The 17572-nt window shown below is 44.6% G+C and overlaps 1 protein-coding gene across 3 annotated transcripts in view; it reads right to left on the bottom strand.

Moving 5' to 3' along the window:
* Window positions 1-1524: 1524 nt before the first annotated feature.
* Window positions 1525-17572, bottom strand: part of cd2ap (CD2-associated protein) — a 52980-nt gene continuing 36932 nt past the window's right edge. For 2 of the 3 annotated variants that reach the window (XM_061243328.1, XM_061243326.1), the window contains exons 13-19: window positions 15257-15416; window positions 14365-14477; window positions 11649-11749; window positions 9984-10067; window positions 6691-6869; window positions 6124-6187; window positions 1525-4135 (exon numbers count right to left, since the gene is read on the bottom strand). In XM_061243328.1, the coding sequence (XP_061099312.1) occupies window positions 4094-4135; window positions 6124-6187; window positions 6691-6869; window positions 9984-10067; window positions 11649-11749; window positions 14365-14477; window positions 15257-15416 (743 nt within the window). In that variant the 3' untranslated portion in view covers window positions 1525-4093. The remainder of the gene's footprint in view (window positions 4136-6123; window positions 6188-6690; window positions 6870-9983; window positions 10068-11648; window positions 11750-14364; window positions 14478-15256; window positions 15417-17572) is intronic. The other variant, XM_061243327.1, reaches the window with a different exon arrangement.

Raw genomic sequence — 17572 nt, 5'->3', positions numbered from 1 at the left:
ATGGAAATCAGAATGTGATGGAACTTAATCCACGTGAATATCGACCGCACAAATAGAGGTAAAGCCCCTTGGAGCGGATGAAGGATCAGAAGAACAGCAGTCCAAAAAGCTTTGAATGTGAAAAGGCCAACTTTGCCTTAGATCGTTTCCTTTCTGTGGCATCCAGTTTTCATGCACACAGACACTTGAAGGAGTTATTTATTTATTTTTGGTGGATATTTAGATATATGTATATATTCTGTAGACATCTATAGCTAAAATATCCTTCATTGCATGCAAAACCTGTGCAATGGAAAAAAAAAAAGAAAATCATTAAAACTGTTCCGTTGGTCTCAGCAGACTACTGAGCAATTAATCCAAGCAAATATTGCATTTCTTTATCACTTCATTTTATCACTGAACTTCACTGACCTTAATTCACTGACATTCTCAATGAATTTGAGCCAGAAACAAACTACGCCTTTGTTTAGACCATCACCACTCTCACAAGTTCTCCAGACTCCAGTCCGTTTTTTTTTTTTAGTTACGGAATAAAAATAAATACGGAAACATGCTTGACCAGGGAGCATCCTCTTGGCAGGGGGTCAGTCGGGGATTATCATGCTTCTTTGGTTTCGACCATGAAGAAGGGAACAGCTTATCTGGAACCGGCTGGAGGAAGCAGCCCCTGGAGAGGCCAAACTGGCGTGATGGCCCCGCTCTGCCCCTTTAAAGGTCACAAGGTAATTAGCAGCCAGGACGGGGACCTGGTGACCTGGTGACGCGAAACTCTGCCAATTCACACCTCAGTGCTCGCGCTCCAGATGAGGAACATGACCCGAGTGTCTCGGCCGGGTCATGTGACCGCCAGGGCAGGCCGGGTCACGTGACCGCCAGGGCAGGCCGGGTCAGGTTCGGCGCACAGCAGCAGTGCTGCCAGGTATGCGGTTCTCCCCGGAGAATTGGGCAACTTTTGAAGCGGAGCTGCGGGATTGATTAACAATTAATGTAGCAACCAACCGGCAACCTGAAAATACCCCAAATTCTGTGGGAAAGGAAGACCAATTAAATTCTGAGGGAAAGTAGCCCAATTCTGAGGGAAAGTGGCCCAATTCTGAGGGAAAGTGGCCCAATTCTGAGGGAAAGTGGCCCAATTCTGAGGGAAAGTGGCCCAAATCTGAGGGAAAGTAGCCCAAATCTGAGGGAAAGTAGCCCAATTCTGAGGGAAAGTGGCCCAATTCTGAGGGAAAGTAGCCCAATTCCGAGGGAAAGTAGCCCAATTCCGAGGGAAAGTAGCCCAATTCTGAGGGAAAGTGGCCCAATTCTGAGGGAAAGTGGCCCAACTGTGGCAGCCTAATCCTGCCAAGGGTCCCGAGGTTCCCACTATATTAACACACACCGATGCCTGTGTGGCACGTTAGCTTTCAATCAGGCCCTGACTCACAGGAGCACAAGAGCATTTCATGCGTTTCAGCTGCAAGGCACCTTGCGGACATGAAAAAGAAAAAAGGAAAAATTAAGAGAAAAAATAAAATAAGATAAAACTGTAAATAAAGCAGATATTTATTCATTTTTGAAAAAAAAAAAAAAAATCTCAGTTCATGCAATTTTACAGCACATGTAAACAAGATCATTGGGAAGAGATGTTAAATATGCATACTGTAGAGTTCCTAACTTGTTTTTATAAAATGGAATGTGTTCAACCAAAGGTCCCCCAATACACAGCTCCCCAAAAATAATATCCCACCCACCCCACTTTCCATATACACCATGCTGAATGTACATCCATACAGAACAACTGAACACTGCAGCAAACTTGCCAATTATGTGGACAGGGAAATATGCGGTCTAAATTGAGACAGTAAATGAGTTTATTGCTTTGGGTTTATTGCATTCATTCTCCCCGAAGATTAAGGTTGCACTCTCAATCTTGGCATCCACCCCCCCCACCCCAATACACTTGGTCCCTCAGGAGTGCCTTACATCTCCTGTGGATTAGACACACAGCTCCTGATCAATGTACACTTCCTTGTGTACCCGTGTGAACAATATTCAACTTCCTAGAAGCGCGTTACATTTGTGGAAAATGAACATATATTGTACAAATATAAACGAGTCAACGCATTAAATGTATGAGATGTTTGGAGTGGGCTGTAGAATCACTATATACCTTAACCATGATGCATCACAGGCCGTCTCTCAGCACAATAATTGGTGGGGGGGGGGGGGTGTTGCCTGTAAAAAAAACTTTTATTTTTTGTAATGAGACGGCTCAGACCGAACATAACCAATATGCTGCTCTGTCCTGAATTTGGAACACAAATATAACTTATTCTAGGCTTATACTATAGATAACATGACAAATTTGTTTTCAACTCAAATGGCCGAATAGTTTAAGAACTTCAAAAATGTAATACTTAAATTCATCAGACAAGATTTAGGACAAAGTGGCGAGGTTGGGCTGTATGTTCAGATCTATCGCCGAGATTGAATAGGGGCTACAGGTATTAGAGGGGCCATATATTCTCTCCAGCAAGACCAACTATATATAAAAATATGCCATCTGCTAAACTCCATTTCAAGTACGTTCCCTTGTGTTTCACCCCACTCTTAAGGCCAACTCATCAGACAGCGTGTTCCAGAACTCTCCATACCCTCTCGCGTCGTCAAAGACATTTCACGCAGTTACAGTATCTCAACAGATATAACGGTTGTTCATAATTTACAGTACATCACTTATATAGTACTCTCCGCTAAAACCATATAGGCCTCGATTATGACCATCCCGTCGTGGTTTGCAGGGCCGGGAATCCGTTTTATTTCAACCCAGTCAGAACTGAAGTTCAATTCGCTCGTTTACAAATACCCACAGAACATCAGCAGTTTCAACTCGTATCCCGAACTGAAATCGAAATCTCGAAATCGATGTGAACCACAGCCCAGAAGCTCCATCTGATGTCAACGCAAGGCAAAAACAGTACAGTTTCCTAGTTATATATAGTACTTTAAAAAAATAAAGTTGCACTTTTTCCAAATATTAAGACCGTTTCCCTGACTGAGAGGCACTGACCCGCAGCCAGGAGGGCGTGGCCGGGGCCGGACCTCTCAGGACCTCGCCGAAAGACGACCTTTCAGAAGGCGACCAGGTCACGTCGCGTTACGTTTCGGAAACAACTGGTGTGGAACGTTTGGCAGCCAACACTCCGGAACCGTGCACGTTGAACCCACTCTTCCAGGAAGCCATGCCTTCTCCCACGGGCCTCAGAACATACAGGTTTATTTCATAAACCCTTCATTTCAAGTAGGGCTGTTTTTTTTTGCTATATTGTATTACAACTGAATATATACGCCCTAGATAATATACACTGATACCAATTCAGATCCGTTTTCTGACTGTAATAAAAACAAAACAAGAAACAAAAGATTGTTTTCCTAATAATAAGCACAACAGAAGACCGTAAAAAATATACCATGCTGTAACTATGTTTTTTTAGTTTTTTTGATATACAAGCTCCAAATATGAACATTTGTTGAACTTAAACAGGCACAATAGTGTTACCCAGGATAGGAATGTTAGAAAACTAAAGCATTTCCCCCGTTTGACATAGCGGTCGAATACGTCACCGCGACAGCAAAGCGTGGGTTATCTAATCAATATTGTTTGAAGAGGCTAATAAGGACAGTTCTAACTGTGCAGTTATACCATAAATGCAATTTTTTAAGGAACTACCTGCATGTCATAAAAAGAAAGATTCCCCAATCCCTTTATACCGATTCAGTAGTATCGAAAGCAAGCCTGGAACATTCTTCAGAGAATGTAGACCGCAGGTCCAGTACAGTAGTACAGAAGGCCTCAATTACTTATGTTGGCAAAAAAAAAAAAAACTCCAAAAGAAAAACAAAACAAAAAAAAAAGAACATATACATCTGTATTTAATTACACCTTTCTATAGCTAGAAAACCTCATTATGTGCAAAAAAGAAATTGAAATCTAACAAAAACGTGGAATAGGTCGATTATTACTAAAAGAATTACACAAGTGAGATTTTCATCCTGTTTTTCGGCGAAGTTCGGGGGGGGGACTGGACGACGCAGCCGTCCTCCAGGTCGGACTTCATGTGGCCAGGACAGCCTTCTTTATTTTCTCTATCTCCATCTGAAGAAGGGGGAAAAAAAAAACAAAACACAAAGCGCTTCTTAGTGGGCCGGGCCTGTACCGCCCCCCCGCGCTTCGATTGATCGACCGGCTCCAATTACCCAGCTGCCCGGGTGGGAATCGATAAGTCATCTGAGCCCTGCTCATCGGACAGAGGCTCCGCAGAGCTTCCCCACGCACCCCTGGGTTATCACAGAGCCCAGCGGGTGCGAAACCTGGCCTGGCCTGGGGGGAAGAACCCAGCCCGGAGGCTACACTGCCACGCCGTGCCCTTTCAAATCACTCGGGCTGCTGTACTGGCATTAAATACTCATGTTTCACCCATGTCCTCAATAACGCCCCTGACTATGCCTATTGTACACTTTATTGCTTTATTAGGGAGATCTGTACACCGGAATTTTAATGCAAGTACTTTGATCAGCCAATCGTGTGGCGATCGTGTGGGAGCAACTCGATGCGTGAAAGCGTGCAGACGTGGTCAAGAGGTTCAGTCGTTGTTCAGAGCAAGTGATTTAAGTGACTTTGACCGTGGAATAATGGTTGGTGCCAGATGGTTGGTTTGAGTGGATCAGAAACTGCTGATCTCCTGGGACGTTTATGCACCGTAGTGTCTAGAGTTTGCAGACAGTGGTGTGGAAAAAAAACATCCAGTGAGCAGAAGTTCTGTGGGGGAAAAAAGGTGTTGCTAATCAAAGGTCAGAGGAGAACAGCCAGACTGGTCAAAGTCGACAGGAAGGTGACTCCGACAGGAAGGCATCTCTGAATACGCAACACGTCAAACATCTAAGTGGCTACAGCAGCAGAAGACTTAAGCCTAAAAAATAAATCTAATAAATACCTAATAAAGTGCTCACTGAGTGCATTCCTAATGAAGTGGTCACCGAGTGCATGTCTAAGCAGGAATTAAACGATTCTACAAGTCAAGGGTGCTAAATGGGGCAGCGGGTTGTGATCAAAACTAGCCGGGATTGTACAGGCTGGTTTTCAGTTATTAGTGTAGGGTCTTTAGCTGAAGGCGTTTAGCTGAAGGTTCTGGTAATGCTCGCCTCCAGCCAGTCTCCTGTTGGGAATCTGAGCGCACTTGGAAAAGAAAACAAACCCTGAAGCAATGTTCAACATCACTACATAGTGTGTCTTCACACCAGAAGCTCCTTTCATGTCGCATTATCATCTTTGTGTTGATGACGTGCTCCCACTAATATCACAAATTCTCACCTAGACGACGTGCGCTAAATGTGCGTGTGGAAAATAAAAAGTGCCACTTTGGTCTGAACACAAGCAGGTGTAAATTAATCTGAAACCTGCATTCCTGCATTCGCAATCCGCAGGTCGGGTCTCCAATGTCCCTGTAATTCCACAGCTTAAAAAAAAGCATTTGGGAAAGGACTGCTCGTGGTACGCAAAGCCTGGATGTTTCCGGAAAAGCAGATGGAAACCGCAGCGGCGTGGATTATCGGTCGAGGAACGCAGAGGAGGCCGTGGTTGTGTTCTACCAGACCCAGCAGTGCGGGAGACAGGGTCCGAACTCTGGAGCAACGGGCAGAATGGGGCCCCACCTAATAATTAATAATAATATTTTGTTATTTAGCAGAGTCTTTTATCCAAAGCGATTTAGAGTTGATCAGACTAAGCAGGGGACAATCCCCCCTGGAGCAATGTGGGGTTAAGGGCCTTGCTCAACAGCTGTGCTGGATCTTATTGTGGCTACACCGGGGCCGCCAACCACCACCAACCGTCCGGGCCCCAGTCAGTCCTGCCCCAGCCCTCTGCCCCCACCCTCTGCCCCAGCCCTCTGCCCCCTGCCCTGGCCCCTGGGCCCTCTGCCCCGGCCCTCTCCCAGGGAGTGAGAGCGTAGAATGGGGATGCCTGTGGACCAGGGCAGACCAACATCCCGCCGTCACAAACCCTGCACCCCGCCGTTACAAACCCTGCACCCCGCCCAACAGCACGGGAGTCCAGCTAAGTCGCATCGACACGCATCGATTTACCTGCAAGGCAAGTCTTTTTGATCTCTCTTCATCCAGCTCGCTTCTCAGGTCACTGATTTCTCTCCTGACAGAGACAAAAGTTGTTTTATTGTTTTTTTCCGTTACTGCCAGATGAACCGATCGACTGACATCCCGTAAACCAAACTTTCGCCCATGCAAATAAAAATTTAAATAACTTCATTAGGGACCCCCCTGTGGAGTAGAAATTACACCAGCAAGTGACTCACCCCTACTTACAAAACCTAAGACTCTAAATCCCAAGGCAATTATGCAAATAAGCAATTAGTTCATATCACCACATAGTCCTTCATCCTCTCCCCCGTACAGTTCATCAGTGCTTACACTGCAAAAAATTTGACTTTAGTCTCAATTAGATTTCAGTTACAGTTTGCTTGACAAGTGACATTTTCTTACACCACTGGCAAACCTTGAAATGAGTCAAACTCTCTTGCCTCGTTGCCAATATTTTTATCTTATCTAGCAAAAAAAGTATTAAGAGATTTTCTGTCTTAATATAAGACTGACTTGTTTTTTTGACTGCCTATGAAAACCGTAAAGCGGACTTACATTTGTTGTGTCTTCAGTAGCTCCACAGAGAGGAGTAGCTCGTTCATCTGAGACCTGAGTTCCTGGAGCTCGGAGGCCTGGTCCTCGTCTTCCTCGGCTTTGGGCTTGGGCGGGGTGGCGGCGGGGCTGGGCACACTCGGTTTGGTCGCGGGGGCGGAGGAGATGAACGACGCGGATGGCTAGGGAGAGACGGGACAGGGAGGCCATGTAAACAGCGCCTTCCCGTGGGAAAACATCCTGGAACAAGGCGCCGTGCTGAGGATCGTGATAAAAAGAAAAACCTGCAAAATCAAACTCCAACATTTATTGGTGGTAAGCCCGCGTGAAAGACAAGAGAATGTTTCGCTCCCGAGAGCTGAGTAAGATCCAGACATGACTGAAAGATTTCACAACACAGAGGAAAATAAAGAAGCTTCCTCTTTGCAATATCGCTAAATATATATTTAGATATACAGTATAGGAATGCAGGGATCAGGAATGCAGCTATAAATAAAGGTCCCACGGGCTGGACAGCTCTTCCGTCCTGGCCCCTCTGAGGGGGAAAACCACACAGCCTCAAAAACGATCCCTGTTTTATCCTGCCCCCTCAGACCCGGAGGCCAAAACACAAGGCGTCTAGGTCAAGACCAAAAAATGAAAAGCTTTCTGAAAGTATTTGAAGGTTACATGGAATGCATAAAAACAGTGGTTCCTGACCCTGCTGTCCACGAGGATCTCGTTCCAACCCTGACCTGACGCCCCTGATTTTACTGATAATTAGCAAAATCTTTTGCTATTGAATAAGGTGTGATTGTCCTCTCACTCCTACAGAATGCAATTATTATGCAATGATACACAAGGAGTGACTCACCATTGTCGGCACAGCAGTGACAATATATCACGGTCAGTCACTCATTCTTACGTATCATTGAAATTATACAACAGTTTTACCAACACAATCAAACACTTTTAATAAATTAAAAGACCAAGTCGCAATTCCAACGTTCTACAGAACTGTATTTATACAGCACAACACAATAAAATGATATGCACTTCCAATATGAACAATAAACCGCTTACCTGGCCAGACAAAACTGGCCAAAATATCACCCAAGTGAAAAAGTTCTAACACGAGTAATGACACTAGTGAGAACTGAAGAAAAACAACAACAGTGCTGAGGGCTAATGCGGACTCATTACATTACATTATTGGCATTTGGCAGACGCTCTTATCCAGAGCGACGTACAGTTAATTAGACTAAGCAGGAGACAATCCTCCCCTGGAGCAATGCAGGGTTAAGGGCCTTGCTCAAGGGCCCAACGGCTGTGCGGATCTTATTGTGGCTACCCCGGGATTAGAACCACCGACCTTGCATGTCCCAGTCATTTACCTTAACCACTACGCTACAGGAGGAGACTCGCCAGAGGAGATTGCTGGAGATTGTTTTAAACCCAGTGACTGTAAAAGGGCCAACAGCTAGCGAGCAGTGGGCAGAACACAGCAGATGCTTTTTTTTGACCCCGGTCCCGGACTTGATGAGAGAGACGAACGGCACGTCAACAAGTTTGTTTTATGCACAAAGGTAGCCTACAAATACAACAGCATGCCCACCTTCTGCACATAGTTCAAGATAATTTGTGAGTAAATTGTACAGCACTTTGGATTACGGCAGCCATTTTAAATGCGCTTTAGATAAAAACTTGACTTCACTTGCTTTGTTAAGGTTGGAGTGAAAACCTACAGGCCGGTAGATCTCCAGGACCAGGGCTTTTGTTTTAGGCACGGAGGCTGTGATGACGGCCTCTTCAGAAGAACATCCTTTGATGCCTTTGAGGGCTGTGGCACAGGCTGGACTGGGATCCAAACCGAGAGCCCTACGCTTTGATACAGCCTTCAATTCCCCTTTAACTAGAAACACCTGGCTCTGTAAGCCAGTCTTGTCAACAGCATGATTCTGGCGAGCTCATTCTAAGTCTTGAATACATAAAAGGATAACATGTTGCGCCATCAGCATCATTAGTTGGAATGATAAATGCAAAGCCATCCACTCTCAAGAATAACTTAAAAATAAAAAACACAAAACATTGTGAACATTCAGAGGTACACTACACCTCTCAAAACTCTCAAAATACGCAAGCCACCAAACCAACAGACCAATTAACTGAACGTTGAAACTATAAATAGCTAATATACTGAGCAAAAAAATTAGAGAGCAGTTATGGTGAGTTTGTATCCAGAAAAGGGCTGCTTTTGTGCCAGATCAGCACTCAGTTTCGAGACTTCTGGAGCTCAAACGCTGGCAAATATATGATTTAAAAACAAGTTTGCATCTCTTTCATATAGACACAGCCTCATAATGGAATTTCCCCTGCTGAGCGGAAACTGATTCCAGCACCATTTAAACATGCACAAAGGAGCCCTCATGCTTAAAAAGCCTCATCTGCCCTCAGGCAAATATGGAAACTTCACACAAACATGTCACAGGCCATTCATAGCTACAATTTTAGCAGGTCTTGACTGCGGGGATACACTGTACAGCATATGCATGCCGCAGCTGTCCTGCGCCGCATGGATGCAGTCTATCACAGTGCATTATGGTGTATTGCAGGTGATTGGTTTCATAATTCATCACTGCCTTCTGTACCATGCAGCCAGCAACAACAAATCACAGCAAGCACTTCCACAAAGAAGAAAGCAACATTGCTTCTTACTTATATACAAAGCCCTCCTCGCAAACCTGCATTTTAATAATACCGCACTTTTACCTTAGAAACTCAAACCAGAAGATCCCATTATTGGATTATCCTAGAAACACCACGATTCACAACTGAATTAGGAAGAATCTGCTTTGAAAGTATTTGCAGCACACATGTGGAAGAAATTTCAGGAGTGACTTAAACTTGACCTCTTGGAGGCCTTCAGGTGGTTTAAGGCTTTAATGGCTAATCTGAGCACTGAAGAAGGTGTATGCAATTGTTGGCCATAATTTAGCTGTACTCATTGTACGTGTTTGTTCATGTGTATAAACCTCTATATTTTAAATGTTTGCTATTGGAGAGTACAGGGTCATTTTCTCATATGCATGCTATGTTCAGGCACTTGTATGTACAGTATAAGGTCTTTGTATAATGCTTTAATGCATGAAATTGTATGTTCCACAGAGCTAGTCTGAAAAGGAGAGTCCTGATCCGAGTAGGACACTGCTGAAATGAAGGTTAAATAAAATAAAATAAAAATAACCTCCGTACGTCAGCAGAGGCTGGGGCACCAGGTCTGCTGGGGGTCTATGAGTGGGCTTTTATCCAGAACGTACCTTCTTCAGGTCTGTCAGCTTTGGCTTGGGAACGTCGTCTTCCTCCACCCGCTGGTTTCTCTCAACACTGGTCTCCTTCTTGGGCTGGAAAGGAGGGGGGGGGGTGGAAAGAGACACTTCTATTCAACCTGCATCACGGGCAGAGTCAGGAGGGCGAATGTAAACGAGGCCGCAGGCCCAAGGACGCCCGAATTCGCCACGGGAAGAAGCTCTTCTGCCGTGCGGTGAATACGCGATTCAGTCTGCGGTGATTAAACCTGACACGACTCGCACGGGAGGGGAAAAAAGGGCCGTTTGTAGCGCTGAGGTTGCGGGATTGTTTCTGCTCGTCTTGCTCAGCCCTCCTGTGTATACACGTAATAGTTCTTTTTCTGCCCCGTTTATCATTTAAATGCAGCAAACCATATCTGCTGGCCTTTCTCCCCTTCTGAAAGTAGAGAGCAGTGCTACGTATCCTCCAGACGCCCGGCTCAGACAAACAACTCATGTTCCCCAGACATGCTTCATTTCACAGCTTCCCACCCGCCTATGAGCAGAGGCTTCACCACATGTAAGGTCTTGTCATACTGCCAGCAAAGAAAACCAATACCTGGACCCTTAGTACAGAGTTTGCGGAACTGTGTCCTATAATATGCTGAGAAGTTTGATATTTTGCTGATGATGTAGGGATGAACAAAGTGGACTACGGAGGATTCTTCAGGTTGAATTCAGTTAGCAGAAGGAGGGGCCATAAATGGAAATTGGTGAAGGATAAATTGAGCACAGACATTATGAAGTATTTTCCCCCACACAGAGAGTGGACACTGTGTGGAATAGGCTTGTAGTAGAGGCAGAACGCTGAGGGTTTTCAAGACCAGGCTCGATAAAGTGCTAGATACTATTAGTAAACTAAACATTAGCCACAGTTTAGTGGTATAGGAATAGACGAGCATTGCTGGGCTGAATGGCCTGTTCTCGTTATGTCATGTTATTAGTACGAAACAAACAAATGTTCTGCTTAAAGAATTGCACTGTTCACTGCCCACTATTCCCACACCTGCACAGTAGTGAGGTGTGTGTATGCAGTTTGTTCCATCATCTACAGCACTGGAGAATGAACAGTAACTAGGCGCTGAACCCCCTACAATAGCACAGCGTTTCTGCATGTTTAGGCTGAACGTCTGCGCTTATCGTGCTCCATACCTTCACGCAGTAAATGATCGGTTTGAGTTTGTAGTGTTAGTGCCCCGTGTGGCAGTCTTGTGATTACTCCAGTTCAGATCCTCCAGGTTTCACACGTCAAAGTGTGTGTGTGGGGGAGTGTGTATGTGTGTGTGTGTGTGTGTGTGTGGGCGTGTGTATATGCGTCTGTGTGTGGGCGTGTGTATATGCGTCTGTGTGTGTGTGTGTGTGTGTGTGTGTGTGTGTGTGTGTGTAAGCATCTGTGTGTGGGTGTGTATGTGTGCGTATGTATATGTGTGTGTGTGTGTGTGTGTGTGTGTGTGTGCGTGCGTGCGTGTGTATATGCGTCTGTGTGTGTGTGTGTGTGTGTGTGTGCGCGCGTAAGCGTCTGTGTGTGGGTGTGTATGCGCTTGTGAATGTGTGCGTATGCATATGCGTATGCATATGTGTGTGTGTGTGTGTGTGTGTGTGTGTATATATGTGTCTATATGCGTCTATACTCACAGAGTGGCCTGGCAGCCTCCTCCCGGGCATCTTTGGTCTGCTGGTGGTGAGGTGAGACAGCTTTTCTGAGGTAGAGGAGAGCTCGTCGAAGCTCATGAGATCTGTAGGACAGGTGAACTTTCAGTCATAACACTGCGTCAAACCATCAATAACACGACTTGTATAGTCCACTACCGTCTGACATCTCTGCATGAAAACGCACAATGAAAATAAAACAATTACTATAAGGAACCGACTGAAGGCAATAGCGGCAAGGGCTTCATGCTTGTAGCGACTCTGGCATACCACACCGCCAAAAGGAAGTCTTTCAACTGTGTGTTATATATCCTAATAAAAGCCAAATAAGAGAAGGTCTAGTGTATGCTAACATTATTATGTCCTGAGAAGCAGGTAGAAATGGCAGTAAAAAAATAAAAAAATAAATAAAATAATGTAGCAATGCAAGTGACTTGATGCGTGCAGAACTTATCCTTGCTTTTGTGACCAAAGACATCTCTGCTCACAGGTGGCGTCTCAAGACCGTCAATAAACCGTTTCACCCTCACGTTTCCCACCGCCCTTCTCAGGGTCTTACGGGACGTCGATTTTGTCCGAGCGCACGTTCCTGATCAAGAGAGCCAATCTTTGGGTCCAGCTGCTAAAACGCGATTAAAATCCAGAGCACGGTGTGCCGTTCGTTCAACAACATCTGAGCCCGTGGAAGACGGTGAGTCAGAGATAAAACTCCTCGTTTTAAAGATTTGGCTGAACAACGGAACGGGCATTGGCGCTCCCTCCATCCCTTGCAGAAGGAGTTTCAGCTCGTTTTAGGGTGTCTGGCAGGAGGACCCAGATATCCCAGGTCTCCTTCGTATCCATGGTAATCGACAGGCTCCATATTAAACAGCTCATCATGGCCACTCTCTCTGCCCCTTCTGCACTCATACAAAATACACTGTTTTTACCTCACTTCTGACAATATAGTGTTTCTTTTTTTTAAATTGTCGGTTTTTATTATTTTTATTTGTTTATTGTCTTATTGTTTCACTGTCCCCTGGTGTGCTTGTGGTAAACCCTGCGGTAAAGCCATGTTTTAAACCCCGACTGCACCTCCAGAAATGTACTGAAATCAGATTTCCCCAGGTGTGGCAGTACAGACTGATGCAGATGGTAGGCATTCCAGCACTGGGACAGAGACGGGCGAGGCAGAGATTAAACGCGTGATCAAGCTGGAAAAGCAGCTTTTGGGCAGATAATCTCTCCAGCTCCCGGGGGGGAAAATGCCAGTTTGAGTCAGAGGCAAAGCTCAAAGCTCACACTGCACTGAAGCGTGTGGCTAACCTTTGGCAATGGCTGTTTTTAACACCTTTTCTATCGCTTTTACTTTGTTTTTTTTCCCCCATAAACACTTAAGAGGAAGACTGTGGTTTCAGAGAGATAGTGTCAGACTATGTAGTTTCATTTTATCACCCTGATAAGAAATAAAAGTTCAAAAATTGCTTCACCTACTCCGACCCTAAATACCATAAACACAGAAAAAAGAAGAAAAAAAAAACTGTTAAAGATTACGGTTAATCTGTCCACCACCTGGTGATAACCTGACTTCTAATAATGTAAAGAGGTTGTGCAAAACTGTCAAAACAAATTTGAATTGCTTCAGTTTAATTAGACATTACACACCTATTAAGGCAGCACAGCAGTTTATGCATGCCATGATATTTTCTCATTTATCATACTGTATAACCGCTTGGGGCCAGGCCAACCAAACAACAATTACACCCATCAGGTCATTATATAAACAGGCACTGAAAGTAATGGATAAGAAACCAGTTAGTTGGCCACCATTGCCTAAATTTTACAGAAACATAACATGCTAATTTTTTTACAGTTTTGTAAATTTATCATTTATTACACTTATTTTTAAGTGTGTAAACAACCTTGCCCCAGAAATACTGTCAACTGGTAAACAAACAAAACAGTGGAATCAGAAACAGAGGTGTAACAAGTGGAAATTGCAGAGCAGCAAAACGCAGAACCATCTGAAAAAAAACAAAAAAACTGACAGAGCTCAAGGTTCTTAACACACATGCAAAACAACGGCTAAAACTGAAGCAAGTCTGTGAACACTGATTTTATGTATTATTAACATTTTTATTTTTTGTCCGTGCCGTTATTTTAGTGTTTGTCGCTATTTTAGTCTTTTATCTGTCCTGCTTTTAATGTTTTGGTATTATTTTAAGTTAAATGCTTCTGTACTTCCTGTTTTAACTTTTAAAAAGCCTGGCCCGGGACAGGGGTTGCAAATTAGCCATGGCTAGAAACCTGTATGCATGGCATCTACTCTGTATTTTATATATACACCAATGTTGTATGCATTTGTCCCTGTTAAATAAACAAATTAAGTAAGTACATTTTTCTTTCTTTCTTTATGCTCTTTCTTATGTTCTTTATGTTCCTTCTCTCTGTATGGTCCACACCGCAAACACGGTTTTGTCAGCTTCCTGTTTTGATGCTCTGCGGCCGTGTGCTTGGGAAGTTTGTGAGCCTGCGTTGGCGCGGTTCTAAATGACTCTGGGCTAAAAAAAAAAACTAAAAAAAAACACAGCTTCTAAAAGGCTTGGGGCTAAAAAACCACAGCTTCTAATGGACACAAACGGAGATGCTGGACACAGATTGACTGCGATAGAAGGGTTAAGTTTCAGCCTTCTTTCAGGATTCTCTACATGTTTGACTGTACCTGTGTCACCGACTTTGTCTCCCCAGTCACCAGACAGCGTTTTTGGTTTGCTGGGTACCGTTGGCTCGAACTCTGACTTTGGTCGAGTGGCGACCACCTCTCCATTGGACCTGCTGAGCAGAGAAATCGGCACGTGAGCCAAGCGCACGGGCACAGAAAAGCCACACGGATCACATCTTCACAGTCATCGCCAAGCAGCCCAGTCTCAATCAATATTGCACTTTTAACCTGACTCACAACCTTTATAGCCCCCCTGGCTCTACAGTGCCCTCATTTCATTCATGTGAGCCAACTGAACAAAAGACATTACATTACAGGCATTTGGCAGACATTCTTATCCAGAGCGACATACAACAAAGAGCATACCCAAAACCAGGGATGAGTGCACTGAAAGTGCTAGGAATGAGCACAAAGATAGGGACTTGGGCCTTGCAGATTAATCTGATGACAAAGGATTATATCACACTCATGCAGTACATTGCTACTTACATAGTATACACAATTGGGTGCGACAAAAACAGCTAACAGTCAATTAGAAACTACTCCTAATAATTCAAGAACTATATTTACAAATCGGGATGCATTAGCATTAGCGTTAGCGTGCAGGTTTCCCCACCTGGGTCCTGAGGACGACGTTAGCATTAGCGCGCAGGTTTGCTAACCTGGGTCCTCAGGACGGCGTTAGCATTAGCGCGCAGGTTTGCTAACCTGGGTCCTCAGGACGGCGTTAGCATTAGCTTGCAGGTTTCCTCACCTGGGTCCTGAGGACGGCGTTAGCATTAGCGCGCAGGTTTGCTAACCTGGGTCCTCAGGACGATGTTAGCATTAGCGCGCAGGTTTGCTAACCTGGGTCCTCAGGACGGCGTTAGCATTAGCGTGCAGGTTTCCTCACCTGGGTCCTGAGGACGGCGTTAGCGGCTTGTCCGGCCTTTTCGGGAGGGCCACCCCGGGCCTGTGCAGGATGCTCCCCTTGCCTGGGAGGGGAACAGGCTTTTTGTGTGGGACGATGGGGGCTGCGGGCTTGTGTTTGTGGTCCACCGGTGGCTTGTCACCTGCGAAAGACACGAGAAAAATGTACATGTACATTTCTGCAGTCATATTTTTCCTATATCATATATACGGCCCTATAAATTAGGCTGTATTATTATTCAATTGCGAGTTTTTTGTCTTCCACAACAAATCATTATTCAACTACTTCACGTAACTGAAACAAAAGGTTTAGTTAAAAGATATAGTCAGTGAGCAATTTATTAGGTAGACCTGTACTCCAGCTTGTTAATACAAATATTTAAATCAGCCAATCGTGTGGCAGCCACTAAATGCATAAAAGCATGGTCAAGAGGTTCAGCTGTGGTTCAGACCAAATGTCAGAATGGGGAAGTGATCCGAGTGACTTTGACTGTGAAACGATTGTTGGTGCCACACAGGCAGTTTAAGTATCTCAGAAACTCAGAATCTCGTGGGATTTTCACCCACCAAAGTCTCTAGAGTTTCTAGAGAATAGAGCGAAAAACCAAAAAACATCCAGTGAGCAGCAGTTCCGTGGGGAAAAAGCACAACACGTAAAACCTCTACGTGGGTAGGCTGCAGCAGCAGAAGACCAATAAGTCTAAAAAAACATGTCTAATAAATACCTAAGTGCTCACTCAGTGTAAGTGTAAGGTGACGGACCCATATTGACACCATCTATAAACACTAGCACAGGGGTGGCCAATCTCACGCTGGCCTCTTTTTGGAAAAGACTGTACCCCCACACTCACAAGTTACTTGGGCAGACGCGTAAGAAGACAATAGTGTTATTATGAGCGAGTAAATTAGGAAACTCCTGTAAAGGACAGAGGCATTTTGGAATAACGAAACTGTGGCAGAAGCCCTTTGGTTTTCACGCAGACGTGTCTAAGAGCATCCCGTCATTCTGAGACAGGCGCATACAGATGAAAAGGTCACACGGACGTGGGAGAAATGCAAGTTTTCCGCCCAACATTTAGTCAAACAGTACAGCTGAAGATGGGAGATAAAGGTACTGAAGATGTCGACTCCTTGTAGTCGAAAGGCAAAGTGACTACAGAAGAGACGTTTTACAACAATGTGTTTTAATCGGATCCTCCCAAGCTCTTAATCTCACGCTTACTCTGCGGAAACAGACACTACAAGGAACACTCAAACATTAATTTATTAAAAATAAAAGAAAATTTCAAAAATATTTCCATGGCAATATGCAATACATCAAAATGTTAACGCTTTTTTTCTCCATGCTTATGGAGCGTGCTGTAAACACACTCCGCACACTGAGAGATGGAGGTCCTCGCTGATTTTTTATGACATCGATTGATTGATTGACTGATTGATTGATTGAATCACGAGTCATGCACCTTACAGTGCCAATCATGAGATGGCCGACAAGAAATGACACACTAAACCAAACATGTTCCTGGAGATCTACCATCCTGTTGGCTTTATTTCAATTAATAATTTGGCAAACCCTAATACATAGCAGTTCAGCAAGATCTCTAGTTGTTGACCGAGATGCGCTTTGTTAGGGTTGGAGTGAAAAGCTACAGGACAGTAGATCTCCAAGAACAGGGTTGGGCAGCCCTGCTCTAGCTGTTGAATGAGACATGCTTCGTTAGGGTTGGAGAGAAAACCTAAAGGACGGTAGACCTCCAGGAACAGGGTCGGTTACCCTGTACTGTACTCTACATGGGCTACACTGTTACACTCAGCAGACAGGCAGGGAGAGAAGATGAAAGACTTCTTCAGACGCAGCAGCAGAAGTAGGTCAGCAGTTGAAGTGGCAGGATGCTTGCACCGAATGCACGGTGCTGGCTTTCCTGTGCGTGACTCACAGACGCCAACCTGCCGCCAACCTTCTCTCTTTCTCATGGGTACCTCAGTTCCAGGGAACACAGCCCAAAAAAAAAAGGCTGTCTGAGCAAGTGTATTAGTCTTGTAATACACGTTAAAGAGAAAATATTAGCTTGTTTCACTGACACTTTTGTTGCGGTTTGTTTGTGAAGTGAAAAACTCTCACCCCACCATTTGATATGGCAATACTTTTGTCATATTTAGCGAAAACAGTACAATATAAAATGACGTTTTTGCGATTTACTTATTTTTTTTGTTTTTTGGCAATGTAAACGGGACCTTCAAAAAGGTGGGTGCCAGCTCGTCCTGTGGATGCGGAGTCCCACCGAGGGGGCTCAGCGTG

Source organism: Conger conger, chromosome 5 (assembly GCF_963514075.1).
Source record: "Conger conger chromosome 5, fConCon1.1, whole genome shotgun sequence".
NCBI classification, from domain to species: Eukaryota; Metazoa; Chordata; class Actinopteri; order Anguilliformes; family Congridae; genus Conger; species Conger conger.
This window is presented reverse-complemented; position numbering and strand designations above follow the sequence as displayed.